Here is an 18,866-nt window from a genome sequence, read left to right as displayed (position 1 = left end):
GTATTTTTCATCAATTAATTTAATAGTTATTTTCGAATAAAATGCGTATGTACATTATCTTTAAGTCACAAATTTAACTTTAAACTGTGCATACAAATTAGATTAGAAATAAATTTTTTTCAGATTGAAACAAGCTTACCACACAAGAGTTAACAACTCTTCAAATTTACTTCCGTATATTTATATGTCTATGTCAGACGAAATGGAAAGGCAGCTGTGAATAAGATACAAACATAATTGTGAAAGCATCTGACTAATGATATTATCTATATGCACAGTTTAAATTTCACAAAATGAAATAACATGTACAACATAAAATGAAATGAACGAATTTTATTATGACATAAGTGCCTACGGCAATTTGCATGCATCGATCGCGTCGAAGTGTCTAGTGAAAGTTAGAGTATTATTAATATTATATATATATTATATATATATATATATAATATTATATATATATATATATATATATATATATATATATAATATATAATATATAATATATATATAATATTATAATATATATAATATAATATATATATATATATATATATATATATATATATATATATATAAAATATATATATATAATATATATATATATATAATATATATATATATATATATATATATAATATTATATATATATATATATATATATATATATAATATTATATAATATATATATATATATATATATATATATATATATATATATATATATATATATATATATATATACATTAACATACACAATTTAGTCTTTGAAGCATGTATTGAAAGATGTTGTTGTACCTGTACTGATCTTTTATATTTGCAATATATTATGGATACGAGAAACGTTAGACAAAAATGAATATACGAGAAAAAAAAGATACAAAAATATAAAATTTGCTTTCTCGAAAGCTACTCCACTTGTAATAGGAGAGTTACTTTGTGTCATTGTATGCATCTCCTAAGATATACGTAAGAAACTTAATTTTTTTTTTTTACTTCACAGCCAACAAAAGTCAAAGAATAAGTAAGTGTATAATGACTATGTACTTATTGATTTCAGCCTTTAAGCATTTATATATAGTTTACGATGCGAATTGTATTACGCAGTCAAACGTGTAGTGTCGGTTACGCGAGTTTCAAAGTGAAGCTCAATAACACTGGACTGCGGAAACCTCATACTCATTCCGCAAGTATATACTGGTACTAATTATTATATCGTTAGCTGTATCTCTCTTATATGCACATACCCACGAATTGTTGCGTTTACTCAATTATCAAAAAAAACGATGTTTTGCATCCATCTATTGCGTACCTGCTTTGAAACTCAGATTGCCTTAATGACAATTATATACATCTGTAAATATATAGGACAATACAACACCGAAATTTTTAGCGAATTAAGAATAAGATAGAATAACAATTTGGATGTGCTCATTTAAACGAAATAATTTCTAAGACATATTATTAGAGAGATGTACTTTGTAGTAATCATACATATTGTATCCACGTCTCATACATTATGCGAGTAGTTGCATAAATTGTTCCTTTTCGTGCAGTGGCAGCTAAAACTGACGAGTTCTATTATTGTATAATAATAGAAGCAGTACACAAAATTTGTGTTATACCTAAAATAAAGTTGATTTACAAGACATTTCATCTCTATATATTTCATTCTTTATATTAATTTGAAATATATAACATATATATAAATAAAATACATATATATATTAATGTAAATGCATAAATTTCGACAAGCAGTTAGAAGTTATTAGTTTATTAATTTTGTAAATAGCACAATTTTCACAATAGAAGCAATTTGTAAATAAACACAGTCAGTTAACATTGATAGCAGTTATTGTAAAATCGCGAGATATTAGAATTTTTTCGTTTTATTTGTATCTAATTGCAAGAATTGTACTGTTAAATTGAATGTCATGTCATACATGTAATCTGATATTTTATATTACAAGCTTCCATAAAATGACCTCATTTATTAGAGATTTCTTTACTTAAATAATTAAATTTTTAGTATACATATTGGAGTTTTTACACGCTTATATTAATTTATTAGAATGTACCGAGAAACATTGCTCTAATTGTGCAACATAATATGGCTTATATGTATATATATATATATATATATATATATATATATATATATATATATATATATATATATAATTGATTTTATTGATATTAAATCAGTTAACACAAGATGGAATATTTATTCCATAATAATTGTTAAATATAAAAAATAAAGAGTTAACTATATATATATATATATATATATATATATATATATATATATATATATATATATGTATATATATATACGAATATACATGGTATCCCAGAATTCGTGGACATGGAATGCACAACGTGGTTGTTTATGAAAAAAGAAGCAATCTTTTTCTGACAAAATTGCATCCGAACATTACTTTTTAAATGAAGGCAACTTTAAACTAACAAATAAATGCTTTAGATTATGCATAAATTAGGGGCGACGCGCATACGGCGTTGAATGTGTACGCTATTTTACTATTTTATTAAAGATTTTACAAAAACTATGCATAATATTTAAATATCGCTATTTTCAATACAACTTATTTAATAAGAAAACATTTTCTATTTGATATCACCGAAGCACCGACTGAAAATAAAACAAATACATTAGATAACATATAAATAATTTTGATACAAAATTGTCCCAATATTCAAAATTTTTTTAGCCCTGAAAAGGCGATTAAATTCTCAAACATATATTCGAAATGCAAATTTTATTTGTATACACATATTAGAGATTGAGAAGAAGCTTTAGTAAGCAACTATCGCACCAGAAATGATCCAACGTGCACAAGAAAATCTTGTCAGCAAAACAAATATGTATAAACAAATCGAAGATCTATATTTCGAGCATATACTTAAAAACATTTAATCGCCTTTTTCAAGGTCAAAAGAATTTTAGAACATTGAAACAATAATTTTAGATCAAAATTATTCACTGTAATTTAATCTACTTTTTTACTTTCAGTCGTTGCTCCGGTGATATCAAATAGAAAATGTTTTCTTACTAAATGAATGTATTGAAACTAACGATAATTATATATCCTGCATAGTTCTTATAAAACTTTTACAAAATAGCAAAATAGCATATATACTCAAATGCCACGCACGTGCCACCCCTGATTCATGTATAACTTAAGCGCTTATTCGTTCGCTTAAAGTTGCTCTCATTTAAAAAATAATGTTTAGACGTAATTTCGTCAAAGGAAAAAGTTGCTTCTTTTGGCACGAACAACCACGTTATGCATTCTATGTGCGTGAATTCTGGGACACCGTGTATATAGAGCATATTTCCCTTTTTTTTTTTACAAATATAGATGTAAAGACTTAGAAGTTTCTTTGTACATGTTAGTTTTTTACTAAGAATACGGGAGGAGAAAAAGACATTATTTATTATAAACTGATTAAAAACCGATTAATCTGTCTTATCAATTCTCTTTGATTATTATCAAGCTAAATGTATTGATAGGAATATGAGATTCTTAAACGATTGTAATTCAATTGATGATTGTTATTAAAAATGAATTTGTCTTTCTCCTTGATTTAGATTTATATATATATATATGTATAATTTATTTATTTAATATAAATTTATATGTATTCATTATAAATATAATATAAATAATAATAATATGAATTTATATTTCTAATACGTTTATATATACTTAATATAAATATATATTTAATATAAAATATATATTTAATATAAAATGTACATATATAAGTATAAAATTATAAATATATATATATATATATAAAATTCAAATTAAGGAGAAAGACAAAATCCCTATATATTACCTCAATCTACAAATTATTTCTGACTCCCTTTTAAGAGGGCAGATAAAGCGATCGAGATATCTCAAATAAATAAAATTATAATTACACAACAATCAAATTATACAATAATTTCTATTACAATTATAAATTTTACCAATAAAATGAATTGCTTAGAAATTCGGCGGTAGATTTATATAGAGATGAAGCGCTTTGTTTTAAACCGGTGAATAACGACACAACACCTTCCTTATCATCTTCTTCTTCCTCTTCAGGTAAATAGTCGGGCATTACATCACCATCGCTATTTTCGCCCGTTTGTATCTGTAAGTTTATATATTTATATATATTTTTGAATTTATAACGTCGAATCCATCGATAAAGTTTATTTGACATTGAACATTTAGTTTGTTTTCTTAAGACATATTTTGATTATTCTACGCGTTTCTTAAGGATTTTTTTTACATATCTATATTATTCTATTTGTTTTTATTTTTTCTATAAAGTAACGTACTTTTCTCGATAGTTCTTATTTGTTCTTTCTAAATCATATCAGAATTATTTATAGTTTAATGAATAAAAAGTATACTAAAGAGAGTAGAAAAGAGAATCTTTCCGTCATAAAGAGAAAGCAAACTGCAAATCACAAGAAATTACACTAATTCTTACCAATTTTACCAGAAATTCTTGATTATATTTATTTCTTGTCACCAATCTCGCTTCCATACTGTCTGTATTTTTGTCAATTGCTTCTGCAATCTGTTTTGCAGTGACAAAATTCAAGGTACGCATAGTCACACGCTGATGCTCCACATCAACAACAAGTGAAACGAGACCTTCGATTCTTATTAATATCCCTTCCAACTCGGATCGAGTTTCCTATAATTTATTATCAGCATAATTTGTATATATATATATATAATTATTTTTTGATATATATAATTATTTACTTTTTCAGACTTTATATCAAGCTTTATATAAGTTGTAATTCAAATCAGTACTTACTGGTAATAGTCCTTGGACATGTAAAACTATTACATGAGTCTTCAATTTTTTAGGCTCTATAACTCTTCTACAACGACTGCGCAAGTTGTATATAGGTGGTTTCATGCGTTCTATGTCATCTTTGATATGCTGCGCTCGATTGGCCAACTTTGGTTCGCTCAGGCTGTATTTATTAATAATTGCTTCTAAGGATTCACGCACACCAAAAGTAGACGTTATGTGTATATAATTCTCGACATTCTTGACAAATGTCTCCAGAATATCTAAGGCTAAGGTCACCACTTCTGTATCAGGTACCTCTAATACATATGCTACGTAGGATAAGACCGTTTTGTCCTGTAACCGATACGTAAATAATAACATATGTTTTGTATAGAAATTGAACAAAGAGCTAAAGGACTCACCTTTAAAATTGTGTCATGGTTCGCAAAATCGTCGGCAAGTTTCTTGTACGTCTGAAGAGTCTCCTGTAGCTCCTGCGGGTCCACGTCTACGAGATCCTCTCCGTCCATGGTCCCCCAAATGTTACGTTGACATTAAATTTTGAGATTCCTGTACGACTAGATTTCTACTGCGATTTACGCGGCACGACTCCTACGCAATTCGCGAGAATAGCAGGATCCTAGGACAAATCCTCGTCGAGAACCGTGCTCATTTTCGAGAGAAAAATGACGGGACGAGGAATTCGCCGCTTTCTCCAACGTAACAAGTTATTACGTCGATTCGCAACGATTCGTAACGATTCGTGTCGCGCACAGATGTAATCTGAAGAGCTCGCTCCAACTTACGGGATCATCGAGATCCGAGTCTGTCCGATGTGAGAACGTACCACGAGAAAAGAGCGCTTCGACTATCACACATTTGGCATCTGATCAAAATCGATCGAGACACACGTTGCTCTCGGGCGAGTCGGCGGTTATCGTTCGTTTTTATCGACACTGGGAGAAGGGATGAGGCAAGCCAATGATACGTAGACTCGAAAGCATGCTTACAAAGTAAACAAAGCGGCCGAGGAAAGGATGTAACGTCAATATCGAAGCGCGCGCGCGCGCGCGCGGATGATAACGCGTGCGATGATAACGGGATTGTATTATTTTTCTTATCACCTTGCGCGAAAAACGCGCGAAGTCCCTCTCGACAATTTTCTTCGATGATAATCGACTCGACGAGTCGATGTCGCGCGACAGACGCGCCCGTTTCCAGCTGATCGTTATCAGCTGATCGCAAGAACAACCTGTCAAACAGCGGGAACGACCAATCACGTATCTCACGCGCATATATATATATATATATATATCAAAGGCGTGCTATATTTTTATATCGGATGGTTAATTGATTTTTCCGCGCGTGCATTATACAATCTAATTAAAATTCAGTCCCAAATGTAGAAAAAAATTTTAAATACTTTACGTAATAATATTAAGCGCGCGCTTCGATATTATCGTTTCAAAATGATAATAAAAATTTAATTAAGAGATTAAAACTTTGAAAAAATATGAAAAATGAGAAACTAGTCATATTCGATAAAAGAATTTTTTAATTATTCCAATTTTTAAATTATTCACATAAGAAGATAGAACAGTAGAATGAAAAGCTTGAGAGACCGCGTTATTTAAATTATTTATATTATATTATTAAATTATATATATTATATATTATTTATTTATTAAATTATATATATTATTAAAAAATTATATATTATTATTAAATTATATATATAATTAAATTATTAAAGTTATTCTGATCTGCCACATTCGTGGAATCATAATTAACGCTAGGACGAGATATTGCTTTTTTAACATTTAAAAGCCAATTCCCGATTGGTCGCTCATCGCGCATCCGCGTTGCATCTTGCTCCTTTTATGTAGTATATAGCATGGCATATGACTCCTTCGGTGGCTATTCGCGGTATCGCATACAGTCGTCGTGGGATACAGTCGACGTATATTTCGTCGTCGGGATATCCGTGTAATTGCAACGACTACGTAAGTACGTTTTGTGTAACACCTCCCCGGCGTGTCCTTGAGATATTCCAGGATTGTTTCTTATCGATCGTTCGCGAGGGAAGCATGGGTGACACTCGCCACTACTTGTCGTCGTCGTGACATTTCGTATCGGAATGCCATAGGGCACCATATGATTTTTGTGTTTTATTGATTTTTATTTATTTTTATTCAATAAAGAAATTTACCAAGTGCGTCTCTTTGTCGTCCCACAATTAATTGAAAATATCGTTTGCAATTTAAATATATTCAATCAATGATTAATTTAATAATTACGAATTTATCGAAATTCGATAAATGATTATTTCTCGCGTGAGAGGAATGACATTTGTCTCAACCGAGACGTCGATAACTGGAAATTGAAATTTCGTAGGATCCATTATGCCGTCAGTACGAAGGATGATCCTGGGTCACGTTATGTCCGGCTTGTATAACAAGATGAATCGCCGGAAGAAGTTGGACGGTGACATGCTTGAGACTCCAATGAAGAGGTGTCTTTCTACCTTCGACATCACGTTGCTTGGTGAATAATATTTTCCATTCTTCTATAAATAAATGGAATTTAAAGAAAAGTAAAAAAAAAAAGATTTCGAAATAGCCAAAAAGAAAATAAAAAAATAGGATATTATTTTCATACACAATGTATTTCCTATTTCAATATATTATAATTATATATAATTGCACTTATATTTTTAATTTATTTATACAAAACTGCAATTCTCTCAAAAAAAGTAAGAAGAAAAAAAATAAAAATGTTATAAAGAATTAAGATATTATTTCCATGATGTATTTCCTATTTCAATATAATTATCAATATAATATAATTGCGCTTATATCTTTAATTTACTTGTATATAACTGCAATTTTCTAAAAAAAAAGAGAGATAGAGAGAGAGAGAGAAAGATTTCAAAGTGATCAAAAAGAAAATAAAAACAAAAAAATGAGATGTTATTATCACATATGTAATTTAATTATAATGTGTATATCTCTGATTTCAACATAATTAATTGCACTTATATGCAATATGTACGAGCGATTTGCTATTATATGTACGTACTATCAACAGCGATAGTGATAAACGTAACAATCCGGAATAATTGCCTCAAGTGTCGGAGTAAGATAATCAGAGCATTAGTCAACGATTGCATTAAATATTAATAAAAATAATGAGATTTATATGTGAGAGAAAAAAATATCTCACGGATATGTTTAGGACTTGAATATAATTGTAATATAATCCGATTACAAAAGACTAATATTAATTAATCCTTGTTATACTTTCAGGCGTGGGTCACATGGTCGGTGCCGGAATTTATGTGCTGACAGGAACGGTTGCACATGACACGGCTGGACCTGGTGTGATCTTCAGCTTCCTTGTGGCTGGTCTGGCTTCCGGTTTGGCCGCACTCTGTTATGCAGAGCTTGCTGCTCGAGTGCCAAAGGCAGGCAGCGCATACGTCTACACATACGTCTCCATCGGCGAATTCTGGGCTTTCATCGTGGGGTGGAATCTCATCTTGGAGCACGTGATTGGTAAAGAAATTATTCCTGCATAGAGACATTTTGAGGTATTTATTAATAAGAAGTAAAGGAAAGGAAAAATTAAAAATTAAATTTTAAATTTAACTAAATTAAATTAGAATAATTAATTAGAATAAAAATTAAATTAAGCTAGTAATTTTTGTATAGCAATAAGAAGGAAAATTTTTCAAGTTAATTTTATTATTAGAATTAAAACATTTATTATGAGAAATAAATTAGAATTTTATTCTATTTATTTTATTATAAATGTGTGATTTTAAGGATCTTAACAGAAAGCTATCATTCATTAGGCGCAGCATCTGTAGCAAGGGCTTGGAGCGGATACGTGGATTCGTTAGTCGGCGGTGTGATTAGCAACTACACGCGCGATGTGGTGATGGATGGATACAGCATGGGAGAGCCGCTGGGCGCTGTTCCGGATTTTCTGGCCAGTGGATTATGTCTGGCTTACGCTACGCTTTTGGGATTAGGGGTGAAGGCATCAACGACGGTGAATTCGCTGCTGACCATCGTCAACCTCGCAGTGATGGGACTGGTCATCGTTCTGGGGATTTATTATGCAGATATTACGAATTGGAGCAGCGAAAACGGGGGTTTTTTGCCATATGGTTTTGGCGGCGTCATCACAGGCAAGTCATCCTTCACTCGTTTAATTAGAATCCCTTTCTATTATACAGGGTGTTTCTTAATAAGTGCAAAAAATTTTAGGAGATGATTCTTTGTCGAAAATTAGGAGAGTTTTTCATATAAACATATACTCCTACATCCCTATGGAGTTACACTTCTCCAAAGTGGGGATAAAAATTAGATTTTTATTTTTTTCTCAAATGTGGAACAAGTTAAAGAAATGAAATTAAGTGGATATTTTCTACTAATAAAAAGGTTATTTATTAATATTTTTTTCAGCCTCCCGTATTATTATAAGGGGATAAAACTAGCAACCCCTATTCAATTTTTTATAAGAATTTTTTAATGGGCCGAAATATGATCATCTAAAAATATGCATTAAAAAGTTTGATTTATTTAGAAACTTTTTTATCTCTCATTTTTTTCATAAAATCAGTAGTTTTCAAGAAAAAAAAAAAAATACGTTATCGTGCACAGCACGATGTTAAATAACATAGATTTCGAATTACGAGAATTAAATTTTAAAATAAAAATAAAATTAGAGTAAATGTTGGAAAAATTGGAACAAAAACAAAATTATAACAAAAACCTAAAAACCTAATTTTTATCCTCATTTTTGGAGGAGTGTAACTCCACAGGGAGGGATGTAGGAGTACATGTTTATATAAAAAAATCTCCCTTAATTTTCGACAAAGAATTATCTCCTAAAATTTTTCATATTTATTAAGAAACACCCTATATTATGGCGATAGAAAGTTTGTCATTATATTGTAAGAAGGGATGGCTGTGATCGATGGCGATTATAATAATTATATATTTAATATATTATATATGTTTATATGCATATATGTATATATATATTTCTTCTCGGATTATATTACATAGTAGAAGGAACCAAATAGCGGATGGTTATTCTTCTGTAATGTTCTAATAAATAAAAAATAATGTCGGTCGTGAAATATAGATAAAATTTTTGCAATTAGTGCGAGAAATGAATATCTAACATCTGTTTAATTATTCATAAAAATGCAGAAGAAGAATTATATTAAAGAGACTATATTGAGAATTATAGAATTTTGACGTATTTTTTTATTCAGGCGCAGCAACATGCTTCTATGCGTACGTCGGCTTCGATTCGATCGCGACTTCCGGGGAGGAGGCTCGCGATCCCGGACGAAGTATTCCCCTGGCGACGATGATCTCTATGGCGATAGTTACCATCGGATACATGATGGTCAGCGGCGCCCTGACGCTGGTCGTACCATATTGGGCGATCAATTCTATCGCGGCTCTTCCGGAAGCCTTTTCGTCCAGAGGTATTCCGTGGGCTAAATATGTGATAAGGTAAAAATTTAAAAATTTATTCCTATTGACTTTTTTAGTAACGCTTCGATTTAACAGCTCTCTCGAGAAAATCTTATACTTATGAAAAATAAATTTCTTTTTTATCATTTTTTATACCATACGTCCAATAGTATCGACTGCGTAATTGATCGCAATATTCAAAAAGTTAAAAATATAATATCTAACGCTTGAATATTCTTCTCCCTCTTCAAGTTCAAAGTTACAATTCCGCTTCATGGATCCTTATGGGAAAAAAAGACAGTATTTTATAGTAAAAAATAATTTAATTATTTTCTAATTAAAATTTACACATGTACTAATGTTTGGATTTTGCACGTCTAGCGTGGGTGCTCTTTGCGGAATGACGACTACTCTTTTCGGATCCCTCTTCTCTCTCCCGAGGACAATGTACTCCATGGCAAACGACGGTCTGTTATTCGGCTTTCTTGGCCGCATCAACGAGCGAACGCAAGTGCCGATGTGGAATCTCGTCATAAGTGGAATATTCAGTGCCTTAATCGCTCTAGTGTTTGACCTCCAACATCTGGTGGAGTTTATGTCGATCGGCACTCTGCTCGCGTACACCATCGTCGCGGTCAGCGTCATTATGCTGAGGTATCTACCTGAGCAACAGTCGTCCGATCAATCCAGCGTCACTACGCCGAGCAGTCTGTCCTCGCCACCCACAGAGGAAGCGGATTCCAGCAATTACAGCAGCATGGCATCCGTCAAATCCGAAGTAGGTTTTTATCAAGGGTACATGTGATGCTTTGATCGAGACTCACACTATCAGATATAATGAAACTTGAAAATATTTTAATCCTAAGAAGTATAAACCTTAGTAACAATACATCAAACATCTAAGTTTTGGGTCTATTTTTACTTTATGATAAATCGTTCATATAGTTACTATGCGAAGGAGCTGGTAGATTCAAACCACGATACGCCTGGATGGAAGAATGGTTAGAGGATTACGATACCAGATACATCATGACCGCCTGTCTACTTATTTACACGATAACCTGCGCCTTCCTGAGTATTTTCCTAATAATAGCGTTTGAAACGACAGTTCCGTTCACGAAGAGCGATTACCTTTCCGCGGCGATCTATCTTCCGCTACTCATCGCGAGTGAGTTTATTTCAAACTTCTTTCAATCTTGGCACGATACAAAATGTCACTTGTTTCCATCGTCTTCGGTTATATTTATTTATCTCAGATTTACTCTTAGGTCTTTTCGTCATTGATGCTCATAGACAAAATCCGCCGAATGGGAAGTTTCGGGTACCGCTGGTACCCTTCATACCAGCGCTAAGCATCCTCTTCAACATGGGTCTGATAATGCATTTGTCTTCAATGACGTGGTTACGGTTCTTCGTATGGATGACAGTCGGTAAGTTAATTATTATTAGTTAGTATTATTTATATAAGAGGAAATATGACGATATATAAATTTAAAATATTCTGAAATTGAATATATTAATTTCAATTTCTAATTCGACTTCTTTTTCTGACTCTTCCTCAGGAATGATGATTTACTTCCTGTACGGTATCCATTATAGTAAAGAAGCAACCACTACTCCGAACTCATATTCCATCTTGATGGCCACCTCAGAGGCAGAAAAAGGTACAAAATGGGGATCGACGTTGCGGGTTAGCCCGAAAAGCGACAAAGCACCTATTTTGGATGACAAGGAACTTGTTCACTAAAGATAAGTTATGTTTTTTAATCAATTTTGTGTTTTCCTTATTTAATTCTTTTACTAGTGGAGTCGCGAAAATCGTATGAACTTTAATACCGAAGTAAAGCTGCCGACAACGAAGCACAATACAGGATAATGCAACGAAATACAGAACAAGATAACAATCTTCAACAATTTTCAATTAATTTTAATGTAATTAACGCACAATTAATATATTCAGCTACTTAAATGTCGCAATTTATTTCATGTCTTATGTAGAATCTACTTTCTACTATTCTGTTTATATGCTTTCTTTGTATTTCGGCGGCTTCACTCGATACACAAAAATTTACTTGAAATTGAAAGTTTAAGCGTAAAATATATATTTTGTAAATATCGATCTTGCAAAAGATAGACGGACTCGTACAACTCTTCTCGAAAGTTTTGTCTGGTACAAATAACTATATATTTTTGGTATACTTAGCCTCATCTAGTCTTCGACTAATTACGAGAGTGATTTGTATAATTTTAAGAATTTTTGATGATTGTGTTTTTTTAATACAGTCAACGAAGTATTGTAACGTCGCACACGCGTTCTTCTTTGTGATTATTATCATATAATTAATTAATCGATTTTATTTTTTTAACATCTATCAATTATGTTTCAGAATATTGCGTATGTATTTAACGAAGAATTATTATGTATTTAACTTAGAGGGAAATTATTTTATATATATTTTATATTACGCACAAATGTTTTTAATTTTTGTCGTCGTTTCTTTTATTCCGCGAAAGTATAAGTATTAATAACCATGATTATATACGACGAAATATTCTCTTTCCCCGTGTCTTCCTTTCTTTTTCTTTCATTGTTATGGGAATGATCGTGTTATTCTGTCCCTAATTATATTAAGATTTAATAAACAATATATATCTTCTTCTAATGTAATAGTGAGTGATAAATATAATTTAAAGCAATGCAAGTTTCAAAATAATACACACAATGTATATAATATATATCCTGCAGTTATAATTATTAATAACAACGCATATTTTTAAAACACATGGAGTGATTTTAAACAACGGTTAAAAATTCATTAATTTATTTACAAAAGCATATTTTTAATTCTGTAGCTGTATCAAATAACGAAAATAATGTGAATACACAAAACCTTACAAATATGTAATAAATTAAATATGCGATCACAAGAGTTAAATTTATCGCAGTGACATAGCACATCGCTCGTGCGTTTAATCCTTATGTGACACATTGATCGTCATGAATACCCACGCATCTATCTACAATGATATCTAAAGCTACGACTCTATACCTGGTTAACTCATTTTCATACATATTAATAATTCATCTTCACTTTGACGATCGCATTTATTTCATGTCTAAACAGCTACAATTGCGTCAGGAAGATATATAAAAGAGTTATCGAATAAAATATATATACCAGTTTCGATTCTCTTTTTATATGAAAAATTTTTATTAACATGTATTAACATGCATTCATCAATTTATGCGCGTACATAAAATACTTTCAACTATATGCATTCAATATAAACTATTAATTCATATATTGCCGCACATGTCAGATGTTTGTTACTTTTACAAAACTTTTACGACATTTGTAAAATATAATCTAATGCGTTATAATTCAAAACGTTATTGTTTGAAAAAATTCTAATCTAATCTTCTTACAAAAAGGCAACAAATCGCGAATTTGTACAAACTTCGTCTAAATGATATGTAATAATGCTCTGTAAAAAAAATAACATTATTTTTCTCTCATAATGCATCATTTCGGAATAAGATATCTCACTCGTTAATTGGTAAATATATATGTATAACAAATAAATAAAAAAAGGAAAATATACGTTATTATATAGTAAAATTATACATATATAATAAAATTATATTATTTAATATTGTGTATACATATATATTTTTCCTAATACATACAATAATAACAATGTAAATACAATATATACAATAATTTTATAAATATTATATATATAGTATTTATATAATATATTGTAATATTATATATTACATATTAATATATAAAAAATTACAATATATATTTTATATATACATATATATATATATATATATATATATATATATATATATACATACATACATACATATGGATATATATGTATATATAATGCATTGTAATGTTAAATCATATTGCTTAAATTAGTGAATTCAATAATGACTATCAAGAATGACAACCAATAGAGATCATTTTATTACGCACGGAATATTTATTTAAATTATTAATATTATAATATTATGTTTTTCTCCTCATAAAGTCTATATATACATTTTGTGTATATATATATATATATATATATATATATATATATATATATATATATAATACATATATGTATATATATTCTATAGCTAATATATTGTTTTCCGAGGCGAATTATTATCGATTCACTTCATGCACATTCATAAAACTGGAACACTGGTAAACGTGCAGGAAATGATGCATGCGCATGTCTTATATAATATATTATATGACACTGTATATTATATGTCTCATATAATATACAGTGTCCACAAAGTTGTTGCAGATCGATACGGTTTTTGACTGGACGTCATCCATTTTACATTAACTTTTTGTGAACGTAAAACTCTCAAAGTATTTTTAATGTACTTCCTAGCTGAATTTTCGATCCGGTGGACATGCTTTATATAGCGTCAACTCGTAGAGATTTTTCTAACCATTTTACAGGTCCTAATATTAAACTCTATAATACTGAGCCGATATGTTACCTGTTACGAGTAAATATGATTTTCCAAACTGACATCGGTTTCGCTTGCAATATATTAATTTTTCTACGACCCCACCTAAGCCAGGAGAAGCCTATGATTAAGCAGATAATGCTTTCTATGTAATAACCATCGAGCTGCATGACGCAAACGCCGTTATCGGTATTCGCACAGAGCTGAAAAAGTAATAGATAAATATTTTATCGATTATATAATATTCTTATAATATATATTAATTATGAATTACGACGAGAAAAGAAGACAAAGTACTGCGCGACCAACCTCTCTCTCCGTAATTGTGCTGCAATCATTTGCATAATCGGTACTGCATCGTCTAAACGTTAAAGGATCGACGAACCAAAGCGCGGCCGTAGCCGGCCAATTCCCGCCGAGATTGCATAAAGTATTGAGCAGTGTCATGTAAGTGCCACCAACAGCCGGGTCACTGACCTTCGCGAAGAAAGCCATCGATGCCACGAACATACTACTTACGCAAATCTAAAAAAAAATTGCAAACAAATAAACAATTAAATCCGGATCGTACTCTTGGCATCTATAAAGAAGACACAATTCGTATTAATATTTACCTGATGTATGAAGTAAAGACCTATCAATACAACGAAATAATAAGCTGGAACGTATCCATTGTTTACCACGAACGGCGTAATCCATACCAAAGTAGCTGCTATTAAGCCGAAAGCCAGTCTGTATCATATATATACAAGCTACTTTATAAATTGCCCGGTAAAGAAATTAGATAATTCATCATCATCATCATATGAATTACACATTAATTACCTGTAAGGCATAGCTTTCACATAAACATCCATAGGTCTGGGCCCAGCAGTATATTTCGAGATAACTAATGGCAAAATTATTTGCAGTGGTATCATCGGCACAGCCATAAAAGCGAACTTTTCTTTGGGGATTCCGGCTTCTATGAGCTTTAAGCTCGTCACAGCGTCACATGCCGAAAATCCGATCTGCAGAACGTAATGAATGAAGTTAACTCTCTACGTCACATCCAGCGCAATTAAATTATAATTTTAGATATCGAACCTTTGCAGTCAAGAGGAATATAATCGTGGTCTTTATAGCTGGTAATTTAACTATGTCCCACAATAGTTTATACGCGTGTTTAATATCTCTGTTTAGCTCCTCGCCTTTCGACAGTCTCCCCTTATTTTCGTGTTTGAATAACGCGATAAATGTCGTCGTAACGATAAACGTCCAGCCCCAGAAGTACAGAAATCCTACAGGTATAAGAATACATATTAGAGAAAGACCTTATAAGTATATTTATAATAATTCCACCGATAAATAGAAGAACCTTCTTACCAGGTAGAGTTAGCATGCCCACGTCAGAAGGGACTGATCTTAAGTAGCTGTTGCAAAAATCGGCGGATTCCAGCGAAATAAACAACACGTAACCGATGAAGTAGCCAGCCGTTTGGCCGACGCTATTACAAGTGGACGCATATCCGACGTTACACCTTAATAAGGGGATCAATTAATTAAACAGACCTCGCGAAATATGACTTAGGAAGAAATATTACTTATGTTCATATACGAAGCTGGATTATTTTCTTTGCAAGAGTACCTTTTAAGCATCGTAAGCGCCCATCCATCAACTACAATGTCCTGTGTCGCGGCAAGTACGTTCAATGAGAAGAATAACGCGGTCAGCATTTCGATATTAGGCTTCTCATGTTCCTTGCCTAGCCAGTAGTCGACGTAATTCGACAGAAGGAGCATAAACATACCCATTATGTACTGGACAGGAATCAACCATGTTTTCCTTCGTCCAAATTTTTGGGAGAAAATGGAATCTACTATGGGCGCCCAAAAGAGCTTCAACGAGAACGGCCATTGTACGAAACTAAATTCCGCCTACGACAACGAAAAATACGGTATAAACATTATTTTTTATTTAAGAGTTTACTGTGACTTACTTGCTAATTCAAATATATTTCGAGTGTCGCGAGGTAGGTCGTGAAAAGGTAGATATGATTCACGGATTACGTCATGGAAATTTGATCAAATATTTTGGCAACACTCTGTATATCGAATGATAAAAATTTTATGTGCAATAGAATAGATAAAACACAATCACTGATGTAAATACTCGAGCACTGGTACCTATACTTTGAGTCTCTGGGAAGCTAAACTGATCAGCTGTTTCTTACTTTTAGTGTCAGACAACTAATCATATCTCATACAGTACATTGCAGCAATATTGCAGTAATATTGCAATGTTGCTGCAATGTTACAACAATAATAATAATATTGCTGCAATGTTACAACAATAAAAATAATATTGCTGCAATATTCTGTGCTGTATGGGATCCCATACAGCACAGAACATTGTTGTAATATTACAGCAATATTGCAGCAACATTGTAATATTGCTGCAATGTAACAACTGTGTTGTATGGGATGCTTTCTGGTATCAAATAAAAAAATTTATAAAAAGCAGAATTGATCAGTTTGCCTTCCAAGGAGTTCGCAATGATTAATCAGACATCATTCTTAATTATATTGTCAATTTAATAATTATATTATATCGGTACTTATATTATATGACTCTCAATGCTCGGATCCTGTTTTTTATGTACTTGGCCATAATAGAATTTTCACCCTACCTGTTGCCGATAAGAAACCCCTCTATTCTGCAATAGCATGGGAATCGAGCCGCATAATCCCAAGGGGATGCCCTGGAGCAGGTACAAGAAGAACAGGATCGCGATGTTCTTCTCGTCACCTCGCAGATCGGAGGCTTCCTGAATATTATTCGTGTCAACGACGCCGTCTTCGACGACGCTGTTTTCCCTGTCCGATTTTCTCTTCATTCTCGTTCTTCACCTTGTCCCGGATCAGCCAACAATATTCACTCGCGCCACGTTTACTCGCGTTGACGTTCAAGGTTACCCCCGCCGATCGTTCAGGATCACCCTCGGTGTGTCAAGCTAAAAATCCACCGCTCGTCACCGCATATCGTTTTGTCAAGTCCGCTCTAGATTCCCGACGATGACGATGACGATGAGAATAAAGACGAGTGATTTATGCCAGTTCAAGTGTCATCATCTACTGTCATCGGACATAACCTTTGCTTCTAGCTGTCGGTGATCAAACGCTGGAATTCGCGACTCGATATCTCTTCCTCTCTATTTTTCTAACACTTTGACATCGCGACGCTGGCCACGCGACGCGGGAAAAAAAAATCACCCGGTTAAGAGAACGAAGCGCGAATACGCAAGGACGTACTACCGCGTTGCCACGTTGTTGATTATTAGGACACGTCAGTTTTCCTCTCGTGCTTTTCACCCGCAACGTCACGTGCGCGCGGCTAAAGTTGACGTAGAAGGGGGTGTGAAAAAATTATACGAATAGAGCGCCATCTCGATAACACGACAATATCCATGGAGGGAATTTCAAATCGAGATTCTCGAGTTTCTCAAATTATTATTTCCATCACACACATAACAGTTTTATAAAGAGAGATTTGATATTATATATATATATATATATATATATATATATATATATATATATATATATATATATATATATATATATATAGCTTTTATTATTATATTTTATTATTTTTTATTATTTTATTATTTTATTGTATTTTATTATTATACTTTATTATTTATTATTTATTATTATATATTTTATATTTATATTATATTTATTATATTATATTATATTTATATATATTATATATATATACAGGGTGTCCTGGACCACCCGTACACCCCTTTTCTTTCAAAAACTAAGCATTTTAGAGAAAAACGTTTTCGACAAAAATTGTATGGTTTTGAGGGGAACATAAGATGGTGTCATTGGTTTGACCTTGGATGGCATCGTTAAGGTGAGGTCAAGGACACCTTTAATTTCTTAAATGGAACCACCTATTTTTTATTGCATATTCTTATAGCTTATGTCGAGAGCTTTCCAAAACACTATAATAAAGTATTTTTTCATCAAGTACTTTTCGAGTTATAAGGCTTGAAATAATTTCTTAATTTTACATA

At 31.8% G+C, this 18,866-nt stretch overlaps 3 protein-coding genes across 5 annotated transcripts; 1 reads left to right on the top strand and 2 right to left on the bottom strand.

The window, feature by feature from the left end:
- Positions 1-745: 745 nt before the first annotated feature.
- On the bottom strand, positions 746-6,057 carry LOC145966646 (armadillo repeat-containing protein 1). Its single transcript, XM_083090902.1, has 5 exons — positions 5,244-6,057; positions 4,840-5,175; positions 4,504-4,713; positions 3,992-4,158; positions 746-1,622 (listed from the first exon to the last, which is right to left on the bottom strand). The coding sequence occupies exons 1-5, from the start codon at positions 5,349-5,351 to the stop codon at positions 1,508-1,510; spliced, it is 936 nt and encodes a 311-aa protein (XP_082947028.1). The 5' UTR covers positions 5,352-6,057; the 3' UTR covers positions 746-1,507.
- Positions 6,058-6,673: 616 nt separating this feature from the next.
- LOC145966381 (cationic amino acid transporter 4) lies at positions 6,674-13,322 on the top strand. 3 transcript variants are annotated; one of them, XM_083090437.1, is made up of 9 exons: positions 6,674-6,824; positions 7,216-7,365; positions 8,127-8,375; positions 8,675-9,013; positions 10,109-10,355; positions 10,698-11,094; positions 11,262-11,484; positions 11,573-11,746; positions 11,879-13,322. In XM_083090437.1, exons 2-9 carry the CDS (start codon positions 7,224-7,226, stop codon positions 12,061-12,063), a joined length of 1,956 nt encoding a protein of 651 aa, XP_082946563.1. In that variant the 5' UTR covers positions 6,674-6,824; positions 7,216-7,223; the 3' UTR covers positions 12,064-13,322. The 3 variants fall into 3 exon arrangements, with proteins under 3 accessions (XP_082946563.1, XP_082946560.1, XP_082946561.1); XM_083090434.1 differs by having other exon boundaries at positions 6,721-6,828; XM_083090435.1 differs by having other exon boundaries at positions 6,722-6,828; positions 11,585-11,746.
- A 9-nt stretch (positions 13,323-13,331) lies between these two features.
- LOC145966382 (acetyl-coenzyme A transporter 1) lies at positions 13,332-18,159 on the bottom strand. The gene is made up of 9 exons (XM_083090438.1): positions 17,472-18,159; positions 16,430-16,719; positions 16,168-16,322; positions 15,889-16,082; positions 15,628-15,812; positions 15,417-15,534; positions 15,112-15,327; positions 14,833-15,005; positions 13,332-13,802 (listed from the first exon to the last, which is right to left on the bottom strand). Exons 1-9 carry the CDS (start codon positions 17,676-17,678, stop codon positions 13,781-13,783), a joined length of 1,560 nt encoding a protein of 519 aa, XP_082946564.1. The 5' UTR covers positions 17,679-18,159; the 3' UTR covers positions 13,332-13,780.
- Positions 18,160-18,866: the final 707 nt, after the last annotated feature.

This window comes from Camponotus vicinus, unplaced genomic scaffold, assembly GCF_025532165.1.
Source record: "Camponotus vicinus isolate PSW18456_S1 unplaced genomic scaffold, iyCamVici1.0 SCAF_2, whole genome shotgun sequence".
In the NCBI taxonomy this organism is placed as follows: domain Eukaryota; kingdom Metazoa; phylum Arthropoda; class Insecta; order Hymenoptera; family Formicidae; genus Camponotus; species Camponotus vicinus.
Note: the sequence above shows the minus strand (reverse complement) of the source record. Positions and strands in the feature narration are given on the sequence as shown.

What these genes read in the sequence shown, in the direction of transcription:
- LOC145966646 (XM_083090902.1), bottom strand. Translation starts at nt 5,351, where the DNA reads ATGGACGGAGAGGATCTCGTAGACGTGGACCCGCAGGAGCTACAGGAG. An exon ending in ACCATGACACAATTTTAAAG is followed by an intron (nt 5,176 to 5,243) that starts GTGAGTCCTTTA and finishes TATCGGTTACAG; the next exon opens with GACAAAACGGTCTTATCCTA. An exon ending in CTAAGCAATTCATTTTATTG is followed by an intron (nt 1,623 to 3,991) that starts GTAAAATTTATA and finishes ACTTTATTTTAG; the next exon opens with GTATAACACAAATTTTGTGT.
- LOC145966381 (XM_083090434.1), top strand. Translation starts at nt 6,723, where the DNA reads ATGACTCCTTCGGTGGCTATTCGCGGTATCGCATACAGTCGTCGTGGG. An exon ending in TTTTGGCGGCGTCATCACAG is followed by an intron (nt 9,014 to 10,108) that starts GCAAGTCATCCT and finishes TTTTTTATTCAG; the next exon opens with GCGCAGCAACATGCTTCTAT. An exon ending in TCTTCCGCTACTCATCGCGA is followed by an intron (nt 11,485 to 11,572) that starts GTGAGTTTATTT and finishes TATTTATCTCAG; the next exon opens with ATTTACTCTTAGGTCTTTTC.
- LOC145966382 (XM_083090438.1), bottom strand. Translation starts at nt 17,678, where the DNA reads ATGAAGAGAAAATCGGACAGGGAAAACAGCGTCGTCGAAGACGGCGTC. An exon ending in GGGTTTCTTATCGGCAACAG is followed by an intron (nt 16,720 to 17,471) that starts GTAGGGTGAAAA and finishes TCGTTGTCGTAG; the next exon opens with GCGGAATTTAGTTTCGTACA. An exon ending in ATCATATTTACTCGTAACAG is followed by an intron (nt 13,803 to 14,832) that starts GTAACATATCGG and finishes TTTTTTTTACAG; the next exon opens with AGCATTATTACATATCATTT.